The 23,810-nt window shown below is 35.4% G+C and overlaps 1 protein-coding gene across 5 annotated transcripts in view; it reads left to right on the forward strand.

Annotated features, from left to right (window-relative positions):
• Positions 1 to 23,810, forward strand: part of MAP4K3 (mitogen-activated protein kinase kinase kinase kinase 3) — a 207,365-nt gene that overhangs the window by 149,709 nt on the left and 33,846 nt on the right. For all 5 annotated transcript variants that reach the window (XR_007462406.1, XR_007462407.1, XR_007462408.1 and 2 more), the window contains 6 exons: positions 9,770 to 9,828; positions 15,607 to 15,645; positions 15,877 to 15,930; positions 18,107 to 18,149; positions 20,299 to 20,458; positions 21,502 to 21,614. Coding sequence is in view for 1 of the 5 variants with exons in the window: in XM_049652249.1 (XP_049508206.1) it covers positions 9,770 to 9,828; positions 15,607 to 15,645; positions 15,877 to 15,930; positions 18,107 to 18,149; positions 20,299 to 20,458; positions 21,502 to 21,614 (468 nt within the window). In the remaining 4 variants the exon portion in view is untranslated. The remainder of the gene's footprint in view (positions 1 to 9,769; positions 9,829 to 15,606; positions 15,646 to 15,876; positions 15,931 to 18,106; positions 18,150 to 20,298; positions 20,459 to 21,501; positions 21,615 to 23,810) is intronic.

A 23,810-nucleotide genomic window follows, 5' to 3' on the forward strand; every position in this document is an offset into this window, starting at 1 on the left:
TGCAGTAATTAAATAGTAAGAGTTTTGCTTCTAGAAGAAAGCATAGGCAGTAATCTCTTTTGTTGCCTTAGCAACATTTTTCTAGGTATGTCTTCTAAGGCAAGGGAAACAAAAGCATAAATAAATTATTGGGACAATACCAAAATAAGCTTTTGAACAGCAAAGGAAACCATCAGCAAAATGAAAAGGTAACCTATTGAATGAGAGAAGGTATTTGCAAATGATATATCCAGTAAGAGGTTAATATCCAAAATATCTTGAAAAAACTTACACAACTCAACACCAAAAATACAACCCAGTTAAAAAATGAGCAGAGGACCTGAATAGACATTTTGGCCAACAAACCGATGAAAAGATGGCCAACAGCACTAATCATCAAGCAAATGCAAGTCAAAACCACAATGAGTTATCACCTTACACCTGTCAGAATGGCTAAAATCAAAAAGTCAAGAAATAATAAGTGTTGGCAAGGATATGGATAAAAAAGGAACCCTTATGCACTGTTAGTGGGAATGCAAATTAGTGTAGCCACTATGGAAAACAGTGTGGAGGTTTCTAAAAAAATGAAAAAATAGAGATACCATATTATCCAGTAATCACATTACTGGGTATTTACCCAAAGAAAATGAAAACACTAATTCAAAAAGATACATGCCCACCCCTCTGTTTATTGCAGCATTATTTATAGTAGCCAGGATGTTGAAACTTAAGTGTAGATAAATGAATGGATGAAGATGTGGTATATATATACAATGGAATATTAATTACTCAGCAATAACAAAAAATAAGATCTTTCCATTTGCAACAACATGGATGGACCTAGAAGGTATGCTAAGTGAAATAAGTCAGAGAAAGACAAATACCCTATGATTTCACTTATATGTGGAATCTAAAAAACAAAAAGCAAATGAACAGATAAGCCAAAACAAACAATCAAACAAAAAACCCAGGAGCAGGCCCATAAATAAAGAGAACAAGCTGGTAGTTGCCAGAGGGGAGGGGAGAGGAGATGGGCAGAATGGATGAAGAGGAGTGGGAGGTACAGGCTTCCAGTTACCGAATGAATTAGTCACAGGGATAAAAGGTACAACATAAGGAATATAGTCTGTGGTATTGTAAGAATGTGGTCTGATGATAGATGGTAGTGTGGTGAGCACAGCACAATGAATAGAGAGGTCTAGATCACTATTTGTATGCCTACAACTAATGTAATAGGTGTCGATTGTACTTTAGTTTAAAAAAAAAAAAACTTTTTATCTTTAGGAGGTCCCAGTAGTTCGTTTTTGCTTTTGTTTCCCTTGTCTCCAGAGGCATATCTCTAGTAAGGAGTTGCAGCGGCTGAGGTCAAAGAAGTTGCTCCCTGTTTTCTCCCGTAGTATTTTGATGGTTTCCTGGCTTACATTTAGGTCTTTCATCCATTTTGAATTTATTTCTGTGTATGGTGTAAGAAAGTGGTCCAGTCTTATTCTTCTGCTGTCCAGTTTTCCCAGCACCATTTACTGAAGAGACTGTCTTTTTACCATTGGATATTCTTTCCTGCTTTGTCGAAGATTAGTTGGCCATACATTTGTGGGTCCATTTCTGGGATCTCTATTCTGTTCCATTGATCTTTGTATCTGTTTTTTGCACCAGTACCATACTGTCTTGATGATTGCAGCTTTGTAATGCAGTTTAAAGTCTGGAATAATCGTGATGCCTCCAGCTTTGGTTTTCTTTTTCAACATTAATTCAGCTATTTGGGGTCTTTTCTGATTCCATACAAATTTTGGAATTGTTCTAGCTCTGCAAAGGATGCTAGTGTTATTTTGATAGGGATTGCATTCAATGTGTAGATTGCTTTGGGTAGTATCAACATTTTAACAATATTTGTTCTTCCAGTCCATGAGCATGGAATGTTTATCCATTTATTTGTGTCTTCTTCAGTTTCTTTGATAAGCTCTCTGTAGTTCTCAGCATACAGATCTTTTCATTCTGATCAGGTTTCTTCCTAGGTATCTTACAGTTATTGGTGCAGTTATAAATGGGGTCAATTCCTTGATTTCTCTTTCTGCTCCTTCATAATCGGTGTATAGAAATGCAACCGATTTTTTTTTAAGTTTATTTTTAGAGAGGGAGAGAGAGTGTAAGCAGGAGAAAGAGAGAGAGAAAGAGAATCCAAGCAGGCTCAGCACTGTCAGCACAGAGCCCGACGTGGGGCTTGATACCACGAACTGTGAGATCATGACCTGAGCTGAAATCAAGAGTCAGAGGCTTAATCGACTGAGCCACCCAGGCACCCCACTGCAACCAATTTCTGTATGTTGATTTTATATCCTGTGACTTTGCTAAATTCATGTATCCATTCTAGCAACTTTTTGGTGGAGTCTTTCATGTTTTCCACAGAGTATCATATCATCCGCGAAGAGTGAAAGTCTGACTTCTTCCTTGCCAGTTTGTATGTGTTTTATTTCTTTTTGTTGTCTGATTGCTGAGGCTAGGACTTCCAGGTGAGAGTGGACATCCCTGTCATGTTCCTGAACTTAGGAAAGCTCTTAATTTTTCCCCATTGAGGATGATATTAACTGTGGGTCTTTCATATATGGCTTTTATGATGCTGAGGTATGTTTCTTCTGTCTCTAATGTCTTTTTTTTTTAATGTTTGTTTGTTTGTTTGTTTTTGATAGAGAGAGAATCAGAGGCAGGCTCTAGACTCTGAGCTGTCAGCACAGAGTCCAGCGCGGCACTTGAACTCACAATGAGATCATGACGTGAGCCAAAGTCAGACGTTTTACCAACTGAGCCACCAGGCACCCCTGTCCTTAATTTCTTGAGGGTTTTAATCAAGAAAGGATGCTGTATTTTGTTAAATGTTTTTTCTGCATCTGTTGAGAGGGTCATAATGGTTCTTCCCTTTCTTTTATTAATGTGGTATATCGTGATTGATTGGCAAATATTGAACCAGCCCAGTACCCAGGAATAAATCCCACTTGATCAAGGTGAATAATTCTTTTAATGTACTGTTGAATTCGATTTGCTAGTATCTTGTTGAGAATTTTTGCATCTAGGTTTATCAGAAAGATTGACCTGTAATTCTCCTTTTTAGTGAGGTCTTTGGTTTTGGAATCAAGGTAATGCTGGCTTCATAGGACGAGTTTGGAATGGAAAAAGATATTTGCAAATGACATATTGGATAAAGGGTTAGTTTCCACAATCTATAAAGAATTTATCAATCTCAACACCCAAAAAAACAATGAATAATAATTCATAATGAACCAGATATACCAATAATAAACCAAAAAATAATAATCCAATGAAGAAATGGGCAGAAGACATGCATTGACGCTTTTCCAAATAAGACATCCAGATGACACAGACATCCAGCAGACACATGCAAAGGTGCTCAACGTCACTCATCATCAGGGAACTACAAATCAAAACTACAATAAGATACCACCTCACACCTGTCAGAATGGCTAAAATTAACTCAGGTAACATCAGATGTTGGTGATGATAAGGAGAAAGGGGAACCCCTTTGCTCTGTTGGTGGGAATGCAAACTGGTGTGTCCACTCTGGAAAACAGTGTGGTGGTTCCTCAGAAAATTAAAAATAGGACTACTCTACGACCCAGCAATTGCACTACTAGGTATTTATCCAAAGGCTGCAAAAATGCTGAAGGAGCACATGCACCCCAATGTTTATAGCAGCACTATCAACAATAGCCAATTAGGGAAATAGCCCAAAATGTCCATCAGCTGACAAATGGATAAAGAAGATGTGATATATACATATATGTACAATGGAATACTATCCTGTGATAAAAAAGAATGAAATCGTAACCATTTTCAACAACATGGATGGAACTAGGGTGTATTATGCTAAGCGAAATAAGTCAGTCAGAGAAAGACAAATACCATATGATTTCACTCATATGTGGAATTTAAGAAACAAAACAGATGAACATAGGAAAAGAGAAGGAAAAATAAGATAAAAACAGAGAGGAAGGCAAACCATAAAAGACTTTTAAATACAGAGAACAAACTAAAGTTTGCTGGAGGGAAGGTGGATGGGGGATGGACTAATGGCTGAAGGACCTTAAGGAGGGCACTGTTGAGATAAGGGTATTATATGTAAGTGATGAATCCCTAAATTCTACTCCTGAAACCAATACTACATACAGGTTAAATAACTTGAGTTTAAATTTCAAAAAAAGAATAATACAGTAGATACATATTTACCAATGTGGAAAAAAATAAAAATTAAAAAAAAGAAATGTAAACATATCCTTAATCATTTTTATATTTATTTCATGGAGGAATGATAATACTTAGGATATGTTGGTGAAAAAATATATATTATTAAAGAAATAGTAAGAGTTTTGCCCATAACCATAAAAATGGGTTTATCTAACGTACTGTCTTTAGATTAAAAAATTATACACCTGTTTAATTGATGCCAATTTTTTCTAATTTGCCCAGTTTTTCTGGGTATTTTAGCCTATACAATAATGAAAAATATATTTAAAGTTAATTATATGGAAAACATGTTAATTGGTGTGGAGGAACATAAGTAGTAACATAATCTTTGCTCTGAAGAAAGTTATGGTATACTTGAAAAAGTAAGAATAAAAAATTTAAATTGTAATTTAAAACATGTCAGAAAGGGGTACCTAGGTGGCTCACTCAGTTAAGTGTCCAGCTTGGACTCAGCTCAGGTCTCGATCCCAGTCATGAATTCAAGCCCCGCATTGGGCTCCATGCTGGGCGTGGAGCTTACTTTAAAAAAAAACAAATATGTCAGAAAGGTATACCCAGTTGATCATTATTAGTAAATAAGAAAAGTACTTTAAGAAACCCCTGAATTACGGACTTAAAGCCATATTACAAAGCTGTATGGTACTGGCACAAAGACAGACACTCAGATCAATGGAACAGAATAGAGAACCCAGAAATGGACCCACAAACGTATGGCCATCTAATCTGTGACAAAGCAGAAAAGAATATCCAACGGAATAAAGACAGTGTCTTCAGCAAGTGGTGCTGGGAAAACTGGATGCGACATGCAGAAAAATGAACCTGGACCACCAGACACAAAAATAAACTCAAAATGGATGAAAGACCTCAATGTAAAACAGGAAACCATCAAAATCCTCGAGGAGAAAGCAGGCAAAAACCTCTTTGATCTTGCCCGCAGCAACGTCTTACTCAACACTTCTCCGGAGGCGAGGGAAACCAAGGCAAAAATGAACTACTGGGGCCTCATCAAAATAAAAAGCTTCTGCACAACGAAGGAAACAATCAGCCAAACTAAAAGGGAACCGACAGAATGGGAGAAGATATTTGCAAATGATATAGTAGAGAAAGGGTTAGTATCCAAAATCTATAAAGAACTTATCAAACTCAACACCCAAAAAACAAATAATCCAGTGAAGAAATGGGCAAAAGAGATGAATAGATACCTCTCCAAAGAAGACATCCAGATGGCCAACCAACACATGAAAAACGCAACATCACTCATCAGGGAAGTACAAATCAAAACCATGACGAGGTACCACCTCACACCTGTCAGAATGGCTAACATTAACAACTTAGGCAACAACAGATGTTGGCGAGGATGCGGAGAAAGAGGATCTCTTTTGCACTTCTGATGGGGATGTAGACTGGTGCAGCCACTCTGGAAAACAGTATGGAGGTTCCTCAAAAAATTGAAAATAGAACTACCCTACAACCCAGCAATTGCACTACTAGGTATTTATCCACGGGATACGGGTGTGCTGTTTCAAAGGGGTACATGCACCCCAATGTTTATAGCAGCGCTATCAACAATAGCCAAAGTATGGAAAGAACCCAAATGTCCATTGATGGATGAATAGATAAAGAAGATGTAGTATATGTATACAATGGAGTATTACTCAGCAATCAAAAAGAATGAAATCTTGCCATTCGCAAGTATGTGGATGGAAATAGAGGGTATTATGCTAAGCGAAATTAGAGAAAGACCAATATCATATGACTTCACTCATATGAGGACTTTAAGATACAAAACAGATGAACCTAAGGGAAGCAAAAAGAATATAAAAACAGGGAGGGGGACAAAACATAAGAGACTCTTAAATATGGAGAACAAACAGAGGGTTGCTAGCGGGGTTGTGGGAGGGGGGATGGGCTAAATGGGAAAGGGGCATTAAGGAATCTACTCCTGAAATCATTGTTGCACTATATGCTAATTAACTTGGATGTAAACTTAAAAAATAAATAAAAAATAAATAGATAAAAGTTAAAAATAAAACCCTGAATTAGGTCAAAATTAAATAAAGTCTAAAAATTATTCTGGAAGAGAAACAGTAAATGTCAACTTCTGTTTATTTTAAATTTGTTAAACTATTACTATTAAATTTATATGATGTAGCTACTTTTCTTACCTAATATATATGAAGACAGTTTCTTAGGAGAACTCATTTATTTTGCACAACGATAGGACATTTTCTACATTGGCAAACCTACCCTGCTTGATCTTCATGTCCGAGTTCATCATGTAAGAGTCATGAATACTGTTCAGCATTTATCTGTTAGTGTTCTGACCTCACTTGCTTCTCTTTTTAAGAAAGTCTTTTTTGATTTGTCCAAGATTCAATCCCTTTTTACTTATGTAAATTGCTGTATTAAAAGGTATCTTAAAATGACCTTATCTAAATCATAATTTTCTCATTTTCTGATGAGGAAAGAAATTCTCTTGAGCTGTTCCCTTTTTTGTTGATTAAAATATATTGCTAACATATTTTTTCTTTTATATTTTTGTAGCCAGCTCTATCAGTTCTGTTGACTTCCTGCTATTTTCTCATCACATGTAGGCTTTGCAGCCTCACACAGGGTTTACAAAAAAGAAAACAATAAAAAGATTTTCTTGAACATGTATTTTCCCTTTCCCGTGTTCCATGTTCTATCCTTTATCTTTTTCAGTGCTTTCTGGCTCTATCCTGCGCTTAGAAATACTTCCCCATTCATTAAAACTGAAGTTAGGATTTTCTGACCCAAAAAGATATTTTCATTGGGCTAGAGTAACCATCTTCAATTTTTGTTTGAGCTGTTCAGATCAAATCTATATAAGGCTATTGCATGTTTTCAGCCCATGTTGTTACTTGTTTGACTTTACTGTATAGCTAAACATTGTCCTTCATTAATAACTTGATGCCTCATTTGTTACTAATTCCCTTATGTTTCTCTTGGCATGTTCAAATGTGTTCTTATTTAGCTTATAAAAGATTGCTATGTTTTACTGTCATCTGGGGTTATCTTGAGTGCTTTTCCAAGCATAATTTTGGTAGCATTTTTCTATTACAGAATAGCTTCCAAGTACTTTTTGATAAATGTTTTAAATCAGTCTTTCTTAGAATGTTCTAAAGATATATAAATGGCTACTAACTTTGCCCAGCTTTTACTTTTTTTCCTTTCCTTTTTATTCTCATTTTTCTTGAATGATTTACTGCCTGAATCCCTGCCATATAATAGGTGGTTGGTAAATAATAGTTGAATTACCTGAGATTCAGTACTTACTAGAGGACTTAGTGTAATTCTTTTACCTGATTGGATTCCTAGCACATTGTTTTTGTTCCATGGTTGCTGAAAACATAACTTGATTTATAGAGAAGGAATTAATAAAGAATAAGCCCCTTTTTATTTTGGCTTTCCTGGTAGTGTTTGACACATGGCACATTTAATCATCACACTTGGATATATCTACAACTTCTCCCTGGCCTGAATGTTATTTTGCTTATGAACCTATGTACAATTTTCTATTAAAATACTACATTTGTTATTTTAGACTCTTACCTTCCTAAATACCTTGCTAATCTCAATGGATTTTTTTAAATCATTGTCATCAACCCGGCAATTGTCATGTACCATAAGATGACTGTTCCTACAACAGCCACATGTGTGTTTATATAACAGAAGCTATTGCCATTCTGCACAAATGTAGAACACTTTTAGAAGCCATCATTTGATTAGGGCCTTAAGAGATTATGTTGGCTTAAAGAGATTGCTGGTGTGGTAGAGGAGGGACGTTACCTGGAGCTGAAGAAAAAAACTTGAAGTTAGGAGTGTATTCATTGAGATTAGTACTTCTCTGTACTGAATTCCAAAGATTAAAGGTTCCTGTACAAAGTCATGACCACTTCAGTTGTACAGCATAATAATTGTGTAGCAGTCTTACGGTAACAGTGATACCATCCTATTAATATCATTATGAATTAAATAGAACAGGTACCCTTTTGCACTAGAATTTCACGTGATACCAGTGTGGTGATGGTTGACTAATCTTACTGTTTTTGATGTATCCTCTCTTCTGTCACTAGTAAGAACATTTATTATGCATGAAAGAACGCAAATATTGAAGAAGACAAGATTTGAATCTTGTCTAAACCAGGATTTTTATTTTGACAGGTCTTGGAGTACTTAAATGTTAAAGTGCTTTTTACTTAAATGTAATGTATCGTTTAGAGTTCTTATGTTCCTAGGCTTAGTATTTTTGTGATCTAGAATTTGTGTATCTTAATGAGGCTGGAGTGTTAGTTATCTGCTTGCAGGAAAATGAACTACTGGCATTGGAACAAGAATTTGTTTTAAGGGCCTGGTTAGTGTGTGGTAGGTGCTATTCTAGACTTTGGGCCTGTAGGGAAGAAAGATGGACGTAACAATTTTCCTGTTTTGAGGAGCTCACAGACTGGTTTCTGTTTTTATAAACTGGTTAATAAATTAATTAAAAGGCAGTTTAAGTGCTAGAGGAGAACTATGTATTCAGTGCCATGAAGACATGGGAAAGTTTGCACCTTCCTTCCTGTACAGTCTTGGAAGCCTCCTCCAAGGAGGTGTCTTTTGCATTAAGTCCTGACTGTGCATCTGGCGATACCTTGTGTATTAGAAAACACTTTATTCTATATTCTGATGAAAATAAAACTCATTTTAAATGTTAAATATTCCCCCTTTATTGTTAAAATCATGCTTGAAATACAGTGACTTAAGGGGAGAAAGGAAGCTTTACTTTGTACTTTCCATAGTTGTTGGAAAACAGTTTTTTCCTCAAGAAGGTATTTGAGTTGAGCATTTATGTTGTTACCCCTTTAAATTTCAATTCTTAAGCCTACAACCCGTAGCATTCAGTGGAAACGTTTAGTTAAGGGACTGCCTTAGTAATACTCCTTTGAAGTTTCACTACTTAGCTCTTTAAAAAATTATTCAAAGCCCTTTAAGTGTAATTTGCAACCTTGCCCATGTTCATCTATACAATTTACTTAAAAAGAGCACCTATTCTATATGTTTAAAAATTATTACCTGCCTAAAGCAACAATAGAAATATGTGAATGTGTATAAATACATAATTATTGCAGATCTTCTATACAAAGTCAAGATTTTTGTTGCTTGTTCTCTTCTGTAATTTTTTTGCTTCATTATAGCTTTGCTATTAAATACCTTATTTGAGCATTTTTCTTTCTAAAAACTGGGTTTTTTTGCAAATTTTAACTAAGAAAGCAATAACCATAAATGAAACTTACATATATTATTCAAACAAGTTCCCAGAAAAATACTGAACTTAAATAATAAAATACGTAAACCACAACTACAAACTTCTGAGATCTTTTATTGTTGGAAGTCCTACCATACCTTTTTTTTAAAGAACATATAGCAATACAGATTTATTTGCAGTCTGGGGTTTCTCTTTTAAAATATATATATTTGTGTATTATGATTTGTGATATACTACTATTTTGCTAAATACATCATTTTGTACTATTAGGATCTACAACTAGAATATGGACAAGGACACCAAGGTAGTTACTTTTTGGGTGCAAACAAGTAAGTAAAGTTCTTTTTAAATTAAATTTATATTCAAGAATAATTAAGTTGCTTTATATTTTATTTATTACATATATCTTGTGCATTTTATTATATATTTAATATAGAAAAATATGTTAATATTTCCAGAAGTAAATTGTATTAGTCTGGTAGATAGGTTTTTATAATACGCTTTCAACTTTTCTTCATTGCTACCTTGCTAATCATTTAGTCAGTAATTGTCATAATGGAGACATTATGTTTTTTATATCAAGCTACTTTGTAGACCTTACTTGTTAGAGAAAACGAAGTACATTCCAACTGAAGACGATACATGTTTCAGAATTTTTTTATTTTATTTTTAAGGTTGACCTCTTTATTCCTTATAAAACTTGCTTTGGTACATATCCCAGTGTGTTGGCTCTGAAAATAGCTGAAAATATTTACAGTGTTTAGAACTCTTTATCCTAACTTTTTAGTTAAGAGCTTTTCAAAAAGGAGATAGTAGTTAAAATGCATCTGCTGTCTTCAGAATTATCAATTCATGCAAGAAGTAAATAGAACAATTATTCACGGCCTCTCCTGTACACCAGGCACTTTCTAGGTGGTACAGCACTGTGGTGAAAAGGCAGCTTACAAGGAGTAACAATTTAAGTTGTTCATAGTCCTCAGAGTAAGGGGACAGGACTCTGCTGTTCTTTGTAGATTCTCATTTTCTGAGTTCATGGAGAAATTACCATTATAAAATCTAATATGTAAGGAAATACTATTTAAATTGTCAAAATCTCTCAGCAATGTAGATACTGTTTTAACAATCAGAACATCTTAAAATTGCAACATATAATTTCACTTATACATTAGAGAGTTGAAAAATATGTATACATCCATAGTTTAAGCAGTTGAGGAACGATGACTGAAGACAGTAGTTCAGATTTAAAGATAATGCAAAATCGTGTCTCCCTTTTTTAGACTAAATGTTTAATTTAAATACCCTATCTTTTCTCAACACAGAGAAGAGACTTTGAGTGACCGCCTAGAGAAATGCATTAGTTTGGATTTAAGCTGAATTTCAATTAAATACGATGAATTTGTTTTTAATTAACCTGATTTAAGTTTCCTAAAATGGGAAAAAGGCATACAATTCCCCTGATAGAAAAATGAGATTTTATCTAAATAGTAACTCTGTGCTATTTATAATCTCTCCTGATTCATTAATGGACAGCAAAGGAAGGTGTGTCTCATAGTGGTTAGCAAATAAAAATTCTGAAGTGCTTTTTTTATTATTTTGTCTTAATATAAGGTCACTAGTTTTAAGGACCTTGTTAGCAAATTTTGGTGTATTTTAAGAGACAGTGGATGATTTGGAGAAAAATTCCATTTACACTTTTTTGGTTCATTTTAAATATATTTTTAAATTATATACTAGCAAAAATGCAAAAAAGAAATATGGCCCATCACTAAATGCTTTTCCAGATTCCTTAGTTCCCATTGTCTAATATCTGATTGTTAGACATTTTCATAGTATATAGTTACTTTGGCTAGGTAAAATGTTAATAATTTGCCCAACCTTCATTTTTTGATTAATTGGATCCCTGCTTAAGGAACTGTATTCTATATAACGAATCACTGGCAAGGTAGGTTGGCCAAAAATTTGACCTTTGGCTGTGTTTCGTGTACAGGTATATACATACATGTGACATGAGCATGGATGTAGCACTTCTCTTACTGTACTGATATGTCTGCTTTATTCTTGTGACCAGGCAGTGTTTTAAAACTCACAGGATTTCCTGCTTTCTCCATAGGTGATCAGGCAGACAGATTTCCATTTATGGGTTTCTACCTATTCCAGACCATACAAGAACTAAGATAGGGTGTAGGTGTTTTTGTTTTTGTTTTTTTAATAGAATATGTATTTTGACTTAACTGAGTTTTCTTTTCTCTTGAATGCTGTTGTTGGGGTCAACTTTTCTGATTATTTAAAACCAACAAAATACTATTTTTAAAAGAAAACTAAATTATTTCTGATTGTTTTTAATGTAGAGCAAAGATTCTAGAGATAACTTAAATTCTCTTCTAAAGACTTAAATAATGGTGAAAAAAGTAACTTGAATTACACAGTTCCTAGCACAGTTGAGTGTAGTAGTAGTGAATGCCATATCTGGAGTCAGAACTGTCTCTTCCTGTAAGCTATGTGACTTTGAGAAATTTACCTCAATTTTCTCTAGTAAAATGGGGATTATAATAGTCCCTGCCTTGTAGGGTGCTAAGGGTGAAATGTAATAATCATTGCAAAGCATTTTTAGGACAGTTACGGTTTAATAAATACTTATTAATTGCCCTTATTTACTCAGTAAGTAATTTATTATAAAAGCAAATGAATGTGAGTGAATAAAACTGCTCTTTGGTTTTCAAGAAATAGATTTTTTGTTTTGTCTTCAGATATACACAGGACAGTACTTAAAGATTGTTTTTAGCTACTTAGACAATTTCAGAAGATTTCAGAAACCAGCATGTGAATTTCTTAGCTAATTTTAATATGCTAAATATTTTGGCTGTGGGTTTTTCTTTCTCTTTTTTTTTCACTTCCCTGTGTCAGTTTCTTCACTTTCATCAGTTAAATTTGTGATTGCATATTGTTCCCCATTTTTAACATTTTCATCCAGATTTCCTAATGTTTTTAGATTGACATAGTAACTCAGTATCTGTGGGCATCATTTTTGTTTTACTTCGTTCATTACTTTCTAAAAATTCCATAACAGAAGAATCCACAGGGACCAGTGAATAGTGGTTTATTGTATAGCACCCAATCTTGGTGATTAAATCAGTGTTACTTTTCCCCAGGGCTCACAAGATACAGTATTTACCATAAATGCACCTCTTAGCAAATTTAGCCATGTTTCACTTTCTCTTTTATAAAGCCTGAGAAGCAAATCATATATCCTACTTTTCATTAACACTTCATGAATTCTGTAAGTTTATTAACAAAATACGTGTTAACACATAGTAGGAGATATACTAGTAAATGAATTGAAAATATACGTGAGTCCCTAACAATAAAGCATAGCTGCTTTTCCATGTTCTCTTATTCAGCCTTTCTCTCTTATTCTTGGAGAACATAGTACTCCTGGGAACATTCTTTTTTAAAAAGTGGAATGCCCTGTAAATCCGATTAAATATGGTAATTGAAAAATAAAGTACATTTTTACTTCTTAATTGTTTTCAAATCTGAATATTCTCTATTGGAAAAAGAGGTGCACCCCCCCCCCAAATGCTGGCATGTGCTTAAGAAAAAAAGTTTTTCCTATCTTCTAAAATGATATAAAACCCCACTATACAGTTCAGAGATACTATATTTAACTTGGTAACACAGTTTAAAGCAGTGCTTCCTAAATTTTTGGTCTCAGGATCCCTTTACACTCTTAAAAATTACTGAGGACTCCACAGCTTTTGTTTATGTTTGTTATAACTGTCAATATTTATGGTATTGGAAATTTAAACTGAGAACTTTTAAAAATATTTATTTACTTAAAATAGTAATATACTCATTACATGTTATCATAAATAACACTTTGTGTGTGTGTGTGTGTTTAAAAAATTCCTCATGGGGGCCCCTGAGTGGTTCAGCTGGTTGAGCATCTGACTTCGGCTCAGGTCATGATTTTGCAGTTTGTGAGTTCGAGCCCCACGTCGGGTTCGCTGCTGTCAGGCTGTCAGCGCAGAGCCTGCTTCCGATCTTCTGCCCCCCTCTCTCTGTCCCTACCCCACTTGAGCTGTCTACAAAAATAAATGTTTTTTAAAAATTTCTCATCATTAAGGACCAATTTAAATGCCACCTCAAACCTAACACCGTGTAATTCCTCTCATGAGATTTAGAAGCAGCAAACAATTGCATTAATAGATTTTATATATGTCCATGTAATTCAACAAGCTTTATTGAGGCCCACTAATAACATTTTTTATGAAAAACAGCTATCTTTCTGAAACAAAATAATAGTAAGGAAATGGGCATTGTTTTATTTTTTTTGCAAATCTCTTTTAATATCTGGCTTATTAGAAGACAGCTGAATTCTCATATCTGCTACTAATCTGTTGTGTTATCATGTATCTTATAACCTCTGGAAAACTCCAGAGTTTCCATTCCCGATGAAAAAATTAAGAGTGAAAAAGGTAAATGCTTTTTTGTATTATATGTATTATAAAACTAGTTTTATTCTTGCAGACCCCCTACAGGAGGCCAAGGGACCTCTGGGATCCCTAGACCACACTTTAGAATTGCTAGTTTAAAGAAATGTTGCATAGCCCATCATAATAAAGAAAATGTGAATTGAGTACTTACTGTATTTTAAATTACTATTCCAAGCATTTTACCCATATTCATTGTATCTTTCGATAAATGCTTTGATGTAGGTACTGTTATAATTCCTGTTTTACAGATATGGAAACTGAAGCAATGGGAAATCAAAGTACTTATTGAAGGCCACACAGCTTACAATGGCAGAGGCGGGACTCAGATGCAGGCTGTCTTTGCTTTACAGGCTGGCATCACTTACGATCCTGCCCGTAGTCAGAAGCTCCCATCTCCCTAGAACTAGCCCTTGAAGAGCTTTGTGAATAAGATCATACATTTGACTGAAGTACCTCAATTTTTTTTATCTGCAGAGTAGGATTTGCGATTAGTTTATGGCCTTCCCATGTCATTTACCACTCGAGTTAGAGCTTTGTCATTTTTTAATACTTAGGTTGTTAGTAAGCTGGCCTAATTAAAATATTTGAAGACTAAAATGTATTCTGTTGCTCATACCAGCTAACTTTACCTTTCAATTTCTCTGGTTTTATGTTTTGACAATTCTAAGGGGAGTTTTTTCCAATATATATCAGTGGGAAAAATGATCAGAAGGTATTGCCTTGCCTTTTGAGGAGACTAGATTTTCCGTTGGCTCACTTCTACCTCAGTAATCTGTTAGTAACCATATTTCTCCCTATCCCGTTGGCTTTAAGAAGGCTGCTGAGTTTTTATGCTTGAAGAGTGCAACATAGGAGGTTCGCTGCATGGACTTGCAGTGAAAAGGAAGGGAACTCAGGAATGCCGTGAGTTCTCTCTCACATTCCTGAATAGCAAAGTTTCATAACTCGCTCCTAATGATAAAATCCTCGCACCTGGTCTGATACAGGCTTAGTCTCCCAAAAGTGTAAATGTGTTTGCCAGTACACCACTGGAGAACAGAGATCTCAGGTAAGTGAGTGTCTTCTGTGAAAGCAAAGTGCTACTACATTCATGTATTCACATCACATGCATGCATGCTTTTGCAGAGAGATCCAACATGTTGAGTTTCATTTTGTAGGATTGCCTGAGAGCATGAATTTTTTTTAAAGTGTGTCACCTTCCTTATTTTAAGAAAAAGAAAATATAATTTCAGGTGTCAGGTAAAATGTTCCAGGTAGAATTTGAATCCTGGAAACCCCTGACTGTGACCCTGCAATTATGGTTTTGTCAGTCCTATTGTGACATTTCATGGTGGGTTGTCCTCTGTTTGAACTGGTATTTTTCAATAAACATTAGGATTTATTTTGTTCATTTCAAATACATGTATGAAGACATTAGCAGAAAATACGGATATATTATTAAGTATAACTTGATGTTCTATGGCATAGAGATCATTGTAGCTGATGTTACAAAATAGTAAAAAGTAATTTAAAAATTTACGGTTAAGGTTCAAATGAGGAAAATATGTACTTGGTATTCCTTTCCTTATTTATTCACATTGGTTTTTGTTTTTTGTTTTTTGTTTTTCTTTTAAGGAGTCTTCTGAAGTCTGTTGAAGAAGAATTACATCAGCGGTAATTTTGATTTTTAATTAAGCTTAAAATACTTTATGTCACAGAGAGTAGAGTCTGTTTGCCCCCTTCTCTGTCATGTAGCCTCACATTTTGTTGTTTAATTCTGAATCCTGTAAAGCTGCAGAAATAAAATGCTGTCTTGCAGTAGCCCTTCCTACACTTTGTAAATTTCTTCTTAAGCCATTTTGGTAAAGTCCATTTAGTAACAGTGGAATTGTCCTTTGTCCTTAGAGGGCACGTGGCACATTTAGAAGATGATGAAGGGGATGATGATGAATCCAAGCAGTAAGTTCTTTCTCTGTTTTTGATAAAAGATGTCATTTGATGTGATTTCATAGGTTTGACAGCTTTATATTGAGAGTATTATGGGTTATATCACAGTTTATTTCTCTGTTCTAGTTGTGTTACCTCAGGCAACATTAACAAAATACCATGGAGAGGTCGTCTAAACAGCAAGTTGTCTCACAGTTCTGGAGGCTGGGAGGTTCAGGCTCCAGCTGCTGGCCAGTTTGGTTCCTGGCAAGAGTTCTCTTTGGGCCTGCAGATGGTTGTCTTTTCACCATGTTCTCACATGGGCTAACATCAGCGCATGCATGCATGCATGCACACAGAGAGAAACCTCTCTCCCCTTTTCGTAGAAGGCCTCTAATCCTATCCAACTAGGACCTCACTCTTACGACCTCATTCAACCTTCCACTAAACATTAGAATATGAACACAATTCAGCCAAGTTGTCTACCTCTCTGACAAGGATCACTTTTCCTCCCATTTCCAATAATGTGCTCATCATTTCCATTGCAGACCTCCACCATTTCCACTGGAGAATGGCCTTTAATGTGTACATTCTACCAGTATTCTCTTGGTAGTTATTGATGCATTCTCTAAGAAGAGGGAAACTTTCTCTTCAGCTCTCTCTCTCAGCAAAATCATTGTTAGCGTCTATATTTCTAGCATGTACCTCAGAACTCTTCCAGCCTCTACCTGTTAATTGATTCCAAAACAGGGGTGCCTGGTTGGCTCAGTCGGTTGAACGTCCAACTCTTGATCTCAGCTCAGGTCATGATCTCACCGTTCATAGATGGAGCCCTGCGTTGAGCTCTGCACTGACCACGTGGAGCCTGCTTGGGATTCTCTCTCTCCCTCTCTCTCTGCTCCTCCTCCATGCACTGTCTCTCTCTCTCTCTCTCTCTCAAATAAACTTTAAAGAAAAAATCTTAAAAAATAAAAGCAGATCTTCCACATTTGGGGTATTTGTTGTAGCAGTACTCCACTCCTTGTTACCAAGCTGTGTCTTAGCTTAGGCTGCCATTACAAAATACCACAGACCGAGTAACTTGAATAACAGAAATTTGTCACAGCTCTATTCTGTTCCTGGTGAGGGCCCTCTTACCTGGCTTGTAGACAACTGCCTTCTTTCTGTGTCCTCAGATGGCCTTTTCTTGGTGTGTACAAAGAGAGTGAGGAGAGATCTCTCTTCCTCTTCTTACAAGGTTCTGTTGGATCAGATATATGGGAATATTTTCACTTACATAAGCATTGAGGCTTAGTTTTCTTAGATTCTCTTTTTTTCTTTAAATTTTTTTTTTTTTAACATTTATTTATTTTTGAGACAGAGAGAGACTGAGCATGAACGGGGGAGGGTCACAGAGAGAGGGAGACACAGAATCTGAAACAGGCTCCAGGCTCTGAGCTGTCAGCACAGAGCCCGACGCGGGGCTCGAACCCACCGACCGCGAGATCGTGACCTGAGCCGAAGTCGGACGCTTAACCGACCGAGCCACCCAGGCGCCCCTCTCTTTTTTTTCTTTAAAGAAAAGTGCAGTTTCATGGTAGAGTGACAGGTACCTGACTAGCAGTTGGAGGCATAAAGGCATAGGTTTTCTTTTCTGTCTCAGTACTCTTTGACCTTGAATCAGGTCACTTAACTTCTCTGGACCTGTTTCCTCATCTGAGAGTTTATGCTCCATCTTTTAAGTTTTTGTACATCGAAAACTCCCAATTCTGAGTTATAATGAATCTTAGCTTCAATCAGATAAATTCTGCCTAAAATTTTGTAGAGAATGTATGTAGCTTTTGATGAGCTTCATCAGAGATGTTTCATCTCTAACAGTAATAAAAATGAAGCTTACATTGTGATATATTTTTATACTGTATCATTTTGCTGTTTTTCCCTAACTAGTTGTTGCTAGTGTTTTCATAATAATTACCATTCAATTGATATAAACTAGAATTGTAGTTATCTTTTCCTATTTTAATTTGAAACCAAGAAAGCATGTCTACTTAATTACTTCTGAATAAAACTTCATTCAGCATAACGTGAACATTGTGCAGAACGTTTTGGAAAACACTCATAATCTCAGGAAAGGGAACTTGTTTCTGTAAATTTTCTTCCATATCTTTGAAAAATTAATTATACTTTAGTAATCATTCAATTCTGATCCTAAACTTTTACGTTTTTATAGTTCAACCATGAAAGCAAAAGTTCCACCTCCTTTGCCACCAAAGGTAAGCAGGTTTGTTTTTCAGTTTGAATTATGTGTGGGTGTGGGTGTGTGCGGTTGGTCTGTCACATCAGTACTATATTAATAGTTACTCCGTAGCTTATTTTCACTTGAGAGCCACAAGAAAACATGAAGTTACCAGCCATGATACTGATGATTGTGATTAATTTTGGCTGCTTTTTTAAATTATCCAACTTGTCATTTAGCATTTATTCTAAATAATAAAGTTCTAGAAATTTATACATGAAAATGATTAAATTAATGGGTTAGTATTCATTCACCTGGCTTAGAAATCTCACATTTTTTGTAAGATTTTTTTCCTTCAGAAGCTATGATCTACTAGTAAATGATTTCCTAAGAATGGGTAATGGGTAGTGATTTATTATCATATATATTAAATTATCAGAAGGTACTTTTAGGGGCGCCTGGGTGGCTCTGTCGGTTAAGCGGCCGACTTCAGCTCAGGTCATGATCTCGCGGTCCGTGAGTTCGAGCCCCGCGCCGGGCTCTGTGCTGACGGCTCGGAGCCTGGAGCCTGTTTCGGATTCTGTGTCTCCCTCTCTCTGACCCTCCCTCGTTCATGCTCTGTCTCCCTCTGTCTCAAAAATAAATAAACGTTAAAAAAAAATTAAAAAAAAAAAGAAGGTACTTTTACATTAAAAAAACAATCAGAATAATTTTCAAAAATTTTTGGCAACTGTTTTGTCAGAAACATTGTAGAATGCTAAAATTCTCACTGATGGGTTTTTTTTAAAGGGCACAATGAGTTAATATAGGTAATACTAATATAAATTTATTTTATGAGTTTATATGCACAGCAAGTTTTAATTATAAAATGAACTGTTTATAAAATGAGCTGTTATAAGGTTTGAAATCAGGGTTTATAAATGACAATTTGGAGTCTGGCCCGTCTTGGCATCTAATGTTTTACTATATTTTCATTTAGGTGTATTCAACTATCGTTTCATTTTATACTTTAAAAAAATTATGAACGCTTTGAAATCCGGGTTTATAATGTTTATTTTTGAGGGAGAGAGACAGAGTGAGAACAGGGGAGGAGCATAGAGGTAGGGAGACAGAATCAGAAGCAGGCTCCAGGCTCCAAGCTGTCAGCACAGAGTCCGACGTGGGGCTCGAACTCATGAACCACAAGACCATGACCTGAGCCAAAGACACTTAACTGACTGAGCCACCCAGGCGTCCCGAAATCAGGGTTTATAAACGAGAATTGGAGTCTGACCAGTCTTGGCGTCTAATGTATTACTGTATTTTGTTTCATTTTATACTTAAAAAAAATTATGTTTCCCACAGGTAAATAATACTGTATTTGCTTGTTTTGTTTTACATTAGAATTTCAAAAACATAAGTGTGAACAATCTTTCTAGTAAGGGACACATTAAGAATTTACAAATTCTCCAAACCTTCAACTGACTGGGGCTTTTTCCATTGTCTGCACAGAAAGTTTCTTAGCCATTCCATATTGCGGTGTTAATCTTTTCCAGTATGATAGAATTTTAATTGGTATCTTCTCCTGCCCCAGTCTGAAAGGTTAGGCATTAACATAAAAGACCCGGAGTCATCTAAAAAATTTTTTTAATGTTTTGTTTATTTTTGAGAGAGACAGAGACAAAGCATGAGAGGGGGAGGGGCAGAGAGAGAGAGGGAGACACAGAATCTGAAACAGACTCCAGGCTCGGAGCTGTCAGCACAGAGCCCGATGTGGGGCTCGAAATCACGGACTGCGAGATCATGACCTGAGCTGAGGTCATACGTGCAACCGACTGTACATTGAGTCATCTGAAAGAGACAGTCTTATAAAGAACTGTAATTTGATTAGTCTGAATGTTTAAAATAAAGAGACTCATTTAAATTGGAGAACAGAAAGAGCAGAATATTTTTATTTAGCAAGTCTAGATAGGAAGGCTTGCGAAGGAATTAATAGAAAAGGACCTTTTTTCTGAGAAAACATGTTCCTGTACATTTTTAGGATATATATTAAGATAATATGAATCAGATAGTTGAATAACCTTAAAGCTCAGCTAGTAAACACAGAATAGTATTTACTTCAGGAAAGACGTTTAATATTTTTCTTTTTTGAATGAAACAAGTAATTTCATGTTTAATCATTGATCTCCTTTTCTGTATTATTTCAGCCTAAGTCCATATTCATACCACAGGAAACTCATTCTACTGAGGATGATAATCAAGGAACTATCAAGAGATGTCCTATGTCAGAGAGCCCAGCAAAACCCTCCCAAGTTCCACCCAGACCACCACCTCCCAGATTACCTCCACAAAAGCCAGTTGCTTTAGGTAATGGGTGAAGGGAGGGTGAAATAAGTACGTTACCAGGTTTTCGTGCTGTGTGAAGAAAATGGAGGGTGTCTTTTCTTTTAAGAGTATCTGAAATTCCTTTGAGGGGGGGGGAAGGAAGGCAGTGACTGTAGAGATGGCTTCTGCTTTTTTGCCACATAGTTTGAAGTGTTCATATATGACAGGATTACTGTGACCCATTCTGGTATTAAAATGTCCTTGTTTCTCATTTCATATCTAACCTTCTTTCTTGGGGAATTGTAAAGGCTCAGTTCATCAGTTACCTTAGTGTGGCAATAGAAGAAACTGAACGAACAAGGACAATGTGTTTTGGTTGTAGGCTACTTGTGTTTTAGAAAAAAAAAGAGGGTTCTTCATCTAACTCCTTTCTTCTATTTCATATTATCATTTTTAGAAAAATGATTGTCACTTTTGCTAGTTAAAGTGTCTCCAAATTAATACTAGAAGATGCTGTTTTAGTACCGTATTGTGTATTATGCAAAAGAAACAATTAAAAAGCAACTAAAATTTCCTGGATATTGTTAATTGCCCGTTCCTGAAAGTAGTTATATATTCAGTATTTCTTTGTTTTTCACATAAATATATGTGCTTAGATTTAACCTGATTTTAAATTTGTCTCTATGAGGGGCACCTGGGTGGCTCAGTTGGTTGAGCATCCAACTTCATCTCAGGTCATGATCTCACGGTTCATGGGTTCAAGCCCCGCATCAGGCTCTGTGCTGACAGCTCAAGAGCTTGGAGTCTGCTTCAGAATCTGTGTCTCCTTCTCTCTCTGCCCCTTCTGCACTCGTACTTTGTCTCTCAAAAATAAATTAAAAATGTTAAAAAAAAAAAATGTTTAAAAAAAGAGATAGAAGTAGAACATAGGTATCAGACTTTTTTTTCTTTAGTACTATTTCTGATCGGATGAAGGCAGAAACCATCTGAGAAATCGTATTTTTCTTTCCTACTTGATAATTTTCTAAGTGAAAGTTTTCATGAAAATTAATCCTTTTTAAATATATTTAAACATCTTATTGAAGGAAATGGAATGAGCTCCTTCCAGTTAAATGGTGAACGAGATGGTTCATTATATCAACAACAGAATGAACATAGAGGCACAAACCCTTCAAGGAAAGAAAAGAAAGATGTACCAGTAGGTATTTATATTTATAATATACTTACTATATAATATATAATAATACTTAATAATATAATTGTATTTTCTTTTTCATTGTTAAGTTAGTTTTGTTATTATAATTAAACTATAGGGATTGTATATTTTGCAATTAGTATGTTGTTTTTTTAATGTATTAATTATAATAGATTGCTTAAATCTTAAAAAAAAAGTAACTGCTGTGGCAAAATTGAATGATGACTTTCTGCTATTCAAATTATGTAGGCCTTTTTTTTTTTTTTTTTTTTTTTTTTAATAATAGTGTATTTTAAATGTGACCTTCAGCATACAGGTAACTATTATTATTCTCATTGATGAGATTCTTAAAAGTTCCTAACAGTCTCAAAAAGTTATGGAAAGAAGGACATGGACAGATAAGGAAAGCTAGGACTTTTACTTAGGACGAGTTTTTAACTATAGATTACATAATTCGTGGTATTACTACTGTTACTCAAAATAACAAGGAGGAAAAATGAAAATTATTTTCCAGTAGATATAAAATATCATTTTAGGAAAGATGAAATTAGCCTCAGTAGCTATTCTTGTTACAAATGTTGGATGAAATACTGTGACATAGCTATTAAAACATAAATAGTATTTATCAGGATACTAAAATTTTTTAACATTTGTAAAAAATTTGCTCATGATCGTCAGAAGACATTTGTCTTTCATCATAGAACTTAAAACAAAAATCCTTAAAATACCCAATTCAGCAGATGACCATGAGATCATAAGATGAGAGTATTTTTTAAGTTTTTGTGTATGTTGGGGCACTTGAGTGTCTAGGTTGGTGGAGCTTGATTTCTGCTGAGGTCATGATCCCAGCCAGGGTCATGGGATCAAGCCCTACATGGACTCCCCACTGAGTGTGGAGCTTGCTTGAGATTTTCCTTCTCTCTCTCTCCCTCCCTCCCTTCCTCCCTCCCTCCCTCCCTCCCTCCTTCCCTCCCTTCCTCCCTCCCTACCTTCCTTCTTACCTTTCTTCCTTTCTCCCTCTCTCCCCCCACCCACACATGAATGCACACACTCTCTCTCAAATAATAAAAAAAAAAAAATCAAAGTTTTTGTGTTTACTAATATTTGCTTTTATATAGTACAGTTAAAGTACTTATGTGCATATAGCTATGGTTTTATGCAGGAAGCACATTGTTAGAGGCTTTTGTACTATAATCTGTTTTTGTAAGATTTCATGACATAATATGACATACCCTTTTTATGTTTAGTTAAAGCATTTAAAAATCTAGGATTATCCATCGTAAGTTGTGAAATTTAGGTGGGATGTTGTTAACAAAAGCATCAAATGCCCTTTAGGAATGGGTTTTTATGATGTCTCTTCAACTGAACAGGGCCTTTTTGTGTTCACTGGTTTAAATTTTAGCAGCACTGTTAAGGTAGTACAGAAATACAGCTTCATGACTCTACGATGCAGCATGAGAACTTTTGAGAGATGTATACATTTTTTTATGTGTGCATTTGTAATTCTTTCTCTTACCTTATTTCATTAGGATAAGGAACTACTGTACCGTAGTAGTAAAACTAACAGTCTCAGTGATTCTGAAATATGTCGGCAACTGTATAATAGGATAAACAGTATCCATATGTTGAAACGTGATTACAGTTTCTGCAGCTTGAAATTGTTTATAGCCAATTCTGTCAGTACTCAATGTAAATCTGACAGTTTCAACATTCAGAGCTTGCTAACTTAAAATGTTTTGCGGGGCATCTGGGTGGCTCAGTTAAGTGTCTGACTCTTTGGCTCAGGTCATGATCTCAGTTTGTGGGATTGAGCTGACAGGCGAAGCCTGCTTGGGATTCTTTCCCCACCCCCTCTGCCCCTTCCCTACTCATGCACACACTTTCATGCGCGCTCTCTCTCCCAAAATAAATAAATACACTTTTCAAAAATGTTTTGCTCATATAGATGATCTAAGGTAACTTAAGGACATAAATATAAAACCAAGCACATAAGGTAGTTGCAAAATGAAAAAAAAAAAATTATCACAAATTGGTGGCAGCAATAGGCTATACATCCTCATACACATATCTACAAAGTAAAATTTCAAATAGTTTTAATTTCAGAAGTGTCTAATAGTTACAGAAGTAGTGTTACACAGCATATTTTATTTGTATCAGGTATATGAAATCAATTAATAGATTTTGATTTTTGTCACAGTT

Source organism: Panthera uncia (genome assembly GCF_023721935.1).
Source record: "Panthera uncia isolate 11264 chromosome A3 unlocalized genomic scaffold, Puncia_PCG_1.0 HiC_scaffold_12, whole genome shotgun sequence".
In the NCBI taxonomy this organism is placed as follows: Eukaryota; Metazoa; Chordata; class Mammalia; order Carnivora; family Felidae; genus Panthera; species Panthera uncia.